The sequence below is a fragment of the Schizophyllum commune genome (genome assembly GCF_000143185.2).
Source record: "Schizophyllum commune H4-8 unplaced genomic scaffold SCHCOscaffold_21, whole genome shotgun sequence".
NCBI classification, from domain to species: Eukaryota; Fungi; Basidiomycota; class Agaricomycetes; order Agaricales; family Schizophyllaceae; genus Schizophyllum; species Schizophyllum commune.
In genome coordinates, this window is record NW_026089558.1 from 56,353 (window position 1) to 65,238 (window position 8,886).

Here is an 8,886-nt window from a genome sequence, read left to right on the forward strand (position 1 = left end):
ATTCCCATGGCGGACTGAAGTCACTCAAGAGGAAGTTCGTGGTTATTACTATTGTACAGACGAGAGATGTCAAACATGAGATAGGTTCTATGGAATATGCAGCCGCGTCCAAGATGCAATGACATGCGCTAGTGTACAATGGAGATGATACTGGGTCGTAACGTTACTCATAATCAAACATACAGTCACTTGCAGAAAAGTTGGCAGACCCGCGCGTCGCGTTTTCGCTGCCACGAGGCGCCCGCGGCCAATCGCAGGCGTCGTCGCGACCCGGACGACTGCGCTGGCGACGGCATTGGTCGACGCGCCCCACGTGCAACAAAAAGTGCGGGCGCGGGCCTGCCAACTTTTCTGCAAATGACTGTAAACACCTCCACTCAAGACGCTCCCTAGCTCTCACAACTCACCCGCTCTCACGATTCACCCCCACACACGTCCGCCCCATCCTCCCCCCGATCCAACGCCCGTGTCATCGCCTCCGTAGCCGCCAGGTGCAGCGGTAGGAGCGGGTCCACGCCCTGCCGGTGCCTCCCGCGCACCGCGGCGAGCGCGGCGAGGCAGTGGTAGCTCGCCGTGACGTCCGCGTGCAGCTCCTTCTCCAGCACGCGCAGCCGCGCCTTCTGCTCGCCCTCCTGCGCGCCGGACCAGCGGACGTGCATCAGGTGCAGCTGGAGCGTGGAGATCCCGGCCGTGGCCGTCGTGCGCACCAGCGCGCTCGTCCGGCGCGGCAGGGGGCCGCAGGCATCGAGGTCGAGCGCGTCGTCTTCCAAGTCCTCGCTGTGCTCGCGCTCCTTGTCGCGCGCGCTCTCTTCGACGAAGGAGCCTCGCACTGCCGCGTCTTGCGAGGCAGACAATGGAAGGCCGCCCCCGCGCACCTCGAGTGCGAAGATCGCCGCAGACGCGTCCACGTAGACCTGATTGGCGGCGTGTTTCGCGATCGCCTGGCCCGCTGTGTGCTTGCTTGGAGGTCCCGTGCGCGGGTCAAGAATAGGCGAACTCGACGTCGTCCGGGGCCGAGCGAGCGCGGCAAACGCCCACGGCGCATCGTGCTGGACGCAGAACACCGCCGTGCAAGAGGGCGAGATCTCGGGCGGGTCCTCGAGGAGGTGTGCCCAGGCTGGGAAGGGAAATCAGTACACAGTTGTGCGCGACAAGAAACCCTTCGCTTACCCTCTACCTCGCGCACGGGCATCACGCCCAGCCGTGCCACCGCAACGCGCCAGTCCACCGCCGCCTTGCTCGCAAATCGAACCGCAAACTCCCATACGCGGGATACAACACGCGCCTCCGCGCCAGCGCCGACACCAGCACCTTGTCCTCTCGCTCCTTCCTGCTCATCGCCATCCCCGTCATCGTTGTCGCCCTCCCCGTCTACCAACCATACACCCGTCTCCCAGCCCTCGCCATACTCATCCACGCACGCGCACAGCACCCATTTGCCCGATGCGCTGACCTGGTACCCGACGTGCAAGAGCGTGCCCGCATCTAAAGGCAACGTCCCAGTTCCCGCGTCCGCTGTCACCTTGACCTTTGGTACCGGGCGCGCGATCGCGCTCGCGGGCGCCTGCACTCTAGTGATCAAGCGCTGCCGCGCAAAGAACGCCCGAGCAGCAGAGCGTGCGACGGGCTGCCTGACGCGCTCGTAAATGTCCGCGCACACGCGGGCAAGCTCGGCGGAGGCGAAGGGGGACGGCGCAGCAGGCGAAGAGGCGAGGACATGCTCGGGAAGAAGGTGGGGAAAAAGGATGCCGGATTCGATGGCGGGGCGGAAAGTTCGGAGGAGCGCGGCGGCAAGGTGGCGGAGGGGCGGGGTGGCGAGGGAGAGGAGGTGAAGGGGTGTTAGGAAGAGGAGGAGGGTAGTGGGCGGTGGTTGGGTGTCGTCGTCGTGGAGGCTGGACTCGAGGGCGGCGTGTAGATGAGCTAGGTGATGAGGCGTTGAGTGAGAAAGGAAGTTGAGGAAAATAGGAGGCTCACCGAGCTGCTTGCGGATACTGGAGTCAAAGCGGACAGGAAAAAGCCCAGCAGGACGATTGTTGATGCTGTTCCCTGGGATGAGAGCGCCATAATGATGCGTCTAGATACCACATTAGCACTTCGTTATCTTTCTCACGAATTCTGACACTCACCTTAAAGCAGCCGACCAACTGCGAAAGGAAAGCCATGACCTGCGCCTCCATCGATGAACCCGCTTGACCGCCTGCGCCGGCCGTAGTATACGTCGCCGCGTCCTCGTAGACCACGTAGACCACGGCCTCCTTGCGCCCCGCTCGCGGGCCCAGACCAAGCTTGTCCCAGAAGCGAAGTGCAGTGGGTAGGACTTGAACGATTGAGTTGCCTTTGGCGACGGTGAGGTGTGGTGGTGGGAGTGCAGCGAGCGATGGTTTGAGAGTGCTGCTGATTGTCGGCAAGTCGGCTGAATCGTCAATGTCCATGGCATGATCAGCCGTGCCGTGATCTTGCGCAGACTCTTCCTCGACCCCACATAATGCGCCCAACGTCAAACTCTGCACGCCAACTGCACTCCACAGCTCCCGCACAACAGCGATATCGCTTGAGTGTGGCGCAATGGGATCTCCATCCTCATCGGCATCTCGTGCGCCTTCGTCGTTGCTCCCAACGCCCGCGCGCCAGACCTCGCCCCACACCCCGTTCTCTGCGACCTCCTTCGCCACCATCTGCGCCGTCGCCTCCAGAGACTTGCTCTGCTCGGCCGCCGCACCCATTATGGCTGCTGGGCTGACCGGCGTCGGCGCACAGGCAGCTGTGTTCCCTTGATGTCCACCGGAAGCCGCATTGGTATGCATATCGGAGGACGACTGCGAGCTTAGAGGTAAGAGGAGGGAATGTCGGAACTGCGTCCTCAGTAACGTCGGACCCAAAGGAAGGTACGGAGGTAAGGACGGGGCTTCGCTCGGCGCGCGACTTGCTCTGTTGCTGGCACCCAGCCTCCCGTCTGGCGGCTGCAAGCTCTCGGCGTCGAGCTCGAGATCCTCGTGGTCGGTGTCGGACTCATCCTCTTCCTCCTCCGTCTCCGGTGGCTCTTCTTCCCGCACCCAGTCGAGGTCCGCGTCGCCGTCCTCCCAACTGGCCTTGTCGAGAGGACACCGACCGGCTTCAACTTTGCGTATGCCTTGTGCTTCCCAAGTCATGCATTGGGGGTCTGAATGGATCCGCTTCACCCGAGGGGAGGCAGGTCCCTTGTACTTGCGCTTGACGCCATTGAGGCGCTTCACCACGCCGATCTTGGGGTCAGTGACACTGCGGTACCACGCTGGACGGGATGGAGGCGTCGTCTGTCCGTCCTGGCTCTCACTCGCCTCACTCGATGGCGTGTCCTCTGGTGGCGGACTGGGCAGCATCCCGCCTTTGCCTCCGGAGGCAAACTTCCCACCCCCGGCGTACTTGTTGTCCGCATTATGGTGGCTCTGGGCGAACGATATGGGATCAAAACGACCGCCGCCCGTGAGACTCCCATTACGTGAGTGACTAACGCGTACGCCTGGTGTCTGCGGTGGGGATGGTGGTAGCACCTGCGGGGTGGTCATGTCGAGCATGAGGTCGTGGGACTCGTAAGAGATGTTTGCGTGCGCGTCGTCGAAGTGCACAGCGGGAGAGGAGTACGCAGGCGTGGCTTGCTGCATCGGCGTGGCGTGTTGCAGAGGCGTCGCGTGCTGCATGGGGGTGGCAGGCGTAGCATATGCAGGAGGCGGCGCAGGTGGCGGGGGAGGCATCGCGAAGTTCGAGGCCGGTGTGATGGGTGCTGCCAATGGGGTAGGCTCGGAGGTGATCGCCATCGGCGTTGGACCATCTTGAGCAACGTTATCGGATGAAGAGGTTGTACCAGGCTTATCGAAGAAATTCCAATCCGCGTCTGAGAACGCCATATCCATGTCGAAGGCGAGCATGTCCATGCTGCTGGAGCTAGTCCCGAACGCGTTGGATGTGTCGAACGCACTGCTAGTATTCGTGCCGAAGCTGCCTGATGTGCCCATACTACCTGAAGCGTCGAACGAGGTTGGCGCGGCCGCGAAAGAGGGCGCGGACGGAGCGGGGGCGGCGACGGCTGCTGGAGCGCTAGTCTCAACTGAGGCGTCCATGCCCACGTCCTCGAACATGCTGAAGTCCATGGACCCCAGGTAGCCGTAGGTACCGTTGCTACCATTCGAGCCGAACCCGTTGCTGCCTCCGCCATTCGTGCCGAAGCCCGTGCTGCCCGAGACGAAGCCATTGTTGGCGGCATCTTGTATGCTGCCCCAGACAGATGTCGACGCCGTGGGTGGCTGAGAAGGCACCGATGGTGGTTGGGGTTGGGAGAGAGCTGCAGGAGTATGGTGCGCGGTGATGTCCATAGCGGCAGGCGAGACCACCACGGACGGTGTCATCCCGGGGACGATGTGTGTTGTGGCTGGCACCGTAGACGGAGGAGAGGGGTAGAACGAGCTCGCGCCCGAAGGATAAGGCGCTGCGGGGCTTGCAGACGCGGAGTGCCCTCCCGCGAAGCCCGCGCCTGCTGTGAGACCGCTCGCTCCTGGCGTCGTGATCTGCATTGCAGGTGTCGATCCCTGTGCACCCGACGTTGAGCTCGCATCAACCTTGCCCGCTCCGCTACCGGTCCTAGCCGCGCGCATCCTCTCCCGCTCGCGCTCGCGCTCCTTCGCGACCGCGTCCACATAGGCAGAGACCTCAAGTGCAACGGCGCCTGGTTCTCCGGGCCTGCCGACCATGGTCTTGAAAAGTTGCGTAGCCTTGTTCCTCGAAATGGATGCAGCGACATGTGGGTGTGCTGCTTGGGTTGAAGCCGATGGTAGCGGGGAAACGGGGGCAGATGAGGCCGCAGATGCCACGGCCGAGTGCAGTCCGGGCGCTAGTGTTGCCTGCGACGTGAGCGCAGGTGGTATCGCATTGGCCAATGTAGGTGATGGCTGCAACGGGGCGGGCAACTCGGGTGGGTTGTCGAGCGGCCGGCGCTTCGGGTCGGTTGAAAGGAGACAGAGTTGACGTGGGTATACAAATGTGAGCCCTTTCGGTTCTCCGTGACGGTTTTCGATAGCGAGGTAGCCAATGATGTATGGCGTGGAAGGTATATGCGCATTATGGTCCTGGGGAGAGGACGAAATAGAGGTGTGGAATAGAACGCCTGTTCCGCGAAATCCTTTCTCGAACTCGCGGTCGAGGGCACGGCTATCCGTGGGGGTATACTCCGCGAGGAAATGTGCGGCAGTGCCATGCGGGAGGAGGGTGATGGGAATTCCTGCAGAGAGCGAACTGTGGCTAGAAGACGAGAGTAAAGAGGAATATATGCGTTAGAGATGTGGAAGATGCAATGATAAGTGGTGGCGTACCTGGCGTGTGATGTTCTTGAATGTCGATGGAAAGGCGTCGGTAAGGGGAGAGGCCGATGACTGGTTGGACGGAAGATAGGGTTGATGAGCAGCCGCAAGCGAGCGTCGAGCTGAATATCAAGGTGGACGAAGGTGAGAGGTCTTGCGCTGGCATAAGCGTCCCACCCCGCAGACCAGTTGTCTTCTGTGGATTGTTGCTCCTTTGTGGATCGTGCCATAGGAACTGTCGCCCCGAACAGAAAGCCCGTCTTGAAGCGTTGGACATCGCGCTTGACGTTAGTCGCCTGCCGCACGACATCGTCGACGAAGCGCGTACGGATAGCCTCGAAGAAGTGGGAGAGGATGGTGCGTGTAGTCTTGGAGGGTATTCGTGCAGTGGATGAGTTCGTCGGCCCATAAATCTCGTCGAGTGCGATACACGCTGGCTGGGTCGCTAGCACGCAGCACGCATCAATACTTGATAATCAGCGGCAAGTCGACCGACACACCTTCGAGTCCCTCGAAGCTCAGCTTCGCCATCGCGGTCTTCATCTCCCTCAGTGCCTCCTTCGCCCCCAGTCTGAAGACATATATGCGCGATCGGCTCCCCGCCCTGACGCTCGTCAGGTCCGATTCGAGAAGACCCTTCCCCGCATTACTTTCGGGGATAGCCAGGCGGGCGCGCTCGACGGCCTCTGCCCCGTCGATCGCGTCGGCATAAGAGCTATATCGACACCAGACCAAGCAAGGCGTCCGAGTGAGATCAAAGGCGGAGGTGAGCAACTCGTCAGCGTAGGAGATGCGGGGCGGGAAGACGGGGGTCGTCGTCGTCAAAGAATTCAGCGCAGTATTCGTCGCAGCCGTAGACGAGCTTGCGGTTTTGCTTGTGCTCGCCATGGCCGGCAGCAGAAGCAGAAGGAGGCCACCGACGGCGGCGGCAACAACGAGCAAGCGATTGGCGGAGCTCTAAAAATAGAACTGCCTATATTAATCAGGTGACACGCTAGACTTGAACTGCCCTTTCAATGGGGGCGCCTATGGTTGCAAATCCTGGACAAAACCCAGTATACCGCTACTGATCGAGTGATTTTGCGTGAAAATAGTGGTGTGATCACTATGATTTGCGTGAAAATGAGCGATTTTCGGTCTCAAATCACGCACCAGCGATTCACTGGCCACTCGCCAGGTGCGTGAAGATGCGTGAGCATCAAAATCACGCAGAAACTAGTGATCACTAGGTGCGTGATTGATCACTGACCACTGACCGCTCGGTGCGTGATTCGATCACTAGCAATCAGCCACCCAAAGCGATGGACCCCTTCCACTTTCACTATTTTCCAACAAACTCATTTTATAGACACGGATTCGCCATCGCTAGTACTGTAAAGAACGTTCAAGATCTGGCTGGATGCAAAATCATCCGTCTACACGCCTCGAATTTCGAAGGCAAGGGGGTCCTTGTGGGTGTTCGAGCTGATCAGCAATCACCGGCGCGTGGAACTTGATCAAAACGGTGCCCCTCGCTGCGTGATGAAAGCGACCGAATCGCATCACAAGTGCGTGAACGAAAGTTAGACTCGTGAACCAGTTTCCGCTCGCAGCCGCGGTCCATCACTGGTTTGGCAGGTGCACATGGGAGAAGACAAATGGACCGCGAGCTTGCGAGCGGACTGGGCACACCCGTGCAGCAAGTCACAAAAGGGGTCAGGACCCCTGCCTGACTTCGTGATATACGCGTCGCAGAGCCACAACGAGGAGTAGCGCGTCATGTACAGACCCGACTCGTATCCCACATATATGCACAAGTAGATAACATGATGGCATGCATTAGAGTATTCTGGGGAAAGGCAATACAGGACACTACGAGACAGAGCGGGAGCCGTGCAAACCCCGGGCGCATGCACAAATGACGGTGGCGCGCTGGACGACATCGACAATACGGGTCTGCCCATGGCTGAGCACGACACGCACCTTGCCGGACACCATTGTCTGGTCTATCCAGCATGCGCCACCGAGCTGGCTAACGATGCACTTGCTCGCTAAAGTGACGGCGTCGAGTTTGAGTGAAGCACCGTGAGCGGGTGCGTAATCGACGATCTGCATGACGGGCTGTTCGAAGAAAGCCGTCATGGCCAAACTCGACGGCGCCGCGGACGGACGCGTATACCATCCGCCTCGCGAAGATGCAGATGGTGGCGGAGGGCGATGGTGCTCGAGTGTTGACGATGTTGGCCGGTCCGTAAAATAAGGTGGTGCGTGATGATGAGAGGTGTCCGGGGAGGCCATATATTCGCGCTGCGACACAGGTGTCACAAGTGTCCCTAGCTGCGTGCCGCGAGCTAGAGACTGCCGGTGAGCTGACGAAGGGGGCGTAGGGAGAGCGTGTTGAGATGTACTGGAGTGGTGGAATGTGCTCATGGACGGCGTTGAGCTTTGTTGCCAAGTAGGGGGCGGGTAAGCTTCTCGTCGGGGACGCAGATCCGCGGGACCGTCGCTCTGGTCGCGTTCGACATGAGCACGGAGGAATTGTGATGCTGATGGGTATCCCGAAAAGCGGTAGGCGGCGGCCCGCGCTGCATGAGAGTCGGCGTCGTCGCGGACATGCGCCGCAAGAGGCGGCGGAGGATGAGCTCGTGCGTAAGGTACCGCAAGCCCGTCATGCATGGCTGCTTGTGCGCCGGTGGAGCAACGATCGGGGGCGGGAGCGATTGGGCGAGCAGTAGGCGGGCCACCCGCCAATGATTCCTGCTGCGCGTTCGAGGTGGCAGCAGTTGGGGGCTGCAGGACCTTCTAAAAGTCAGCAAAGCAGAACTTCACGTATAGCCCTCCACGTACCTCATTCATACGGCCCCCAACTGCCCTAGAGGGCGCGGCACCCTCTTCTGCCACCTTTTGTTTCTTGGTGCCGCGCATATCGTCGATAGGGCCTCCACGCATCCGTCCGCGCTTCGTAGATGAAGCCGCTTCGCTCGCCGACACACCTTCTCCAGCGACGTGCGGCACCTCACGAGGCTTCGGCGCTCCCCGCTTCCTCTTCGGTTTCGCTGGGTCATTGGCAGTCTTCGTGCCGGCGCGTTTGCGGGTGTTCGCTGGAGCAGTCCCGCCTCTACCGGACCTCAGCGCGTCGGGAGCGGAGACGGTGCTTTGGGGCGGTTGATCGACTGGTTCCGTGCATGCTGAGAGGTCGGCGGACGGGATCTGCGTAGGGGGAATGGGAAGGGAGGCGTCGTCGTCGTGATGGTGGGAGCTCTGGTCAACCACGTAATCGACAAGTTGCTGACCAAATTTGTCCCAAAACAGCCACTGGGACTTCAGCAACTTCCTCGCGTGTTGCTGCATGTTATCGCGCTTCAGGATCGCCATCTTGTCCACGATGTACGTCGGCAGGAAGCACTCGGGCCCCATCGAACACTCGGCATGCCCACGCTCGCACATGTCCTCCCTCCAGTCATCGATGGCATGCCACAGCTCGGCCGACTTGGAGGCCTCGTAAGCGAGTTTTGGCTCAGCCGCAACACCCGAGGCCTTCTTCCTAGCGCGGACAAGGTCGAGGAGCTCCGGATTG

At 60.6% G+C, this 8,886-nt stretch overlaps 2 protein-coding genes across 2 annotated transcripts; both read right to left on the reverse strand.

Annotated features, from left to right (window-relative positions):
• Window positions 1-23: 23 nt before the first annotated feature.
• Window positions 24-6,267, reverse strand: SCHCODRAFT_02558983 (uncharacterized protein). The gene is made up of 6 exons (XM_050343741.1): window positions 5,831-6,267; window positions 5,343-5,775; window positions 2,127-5,271; window positions 1,975-2,074; window positions 1,171-1,920; window positions 24-1,117 (listed from the first exon to the last, which is right to left on the reverse strand). The coding sequence occupies exons 1-6, from the start codon at window positions 6,216-6,218 to the stop codon at window positions 414-416; spliced, it is 5,520 nt and encodes a 1,839-aa protein (XP_050196887.1). The 5' UTR covers window positions 6,219-6,267; the 3' UTR covers window positions 24-413.
• Window positions 6,268-7,181: 914 nt separating this feature from the next.
• SCHCODRAFT_02522180 (uncharacterized protein) lies at window positions 7,182-8,886 on the reverse strand (the record flags this gene model as incomplete). The annotated part of the gene is made up of 2 exons (XM_003025856.3): window positions 7,182-8,108; window positions 8,157-8,886. Coding segments are annotated over 2 exons (1,657 nt in total), but the record flags the coding sequence as incomplete, so codon positions are not given.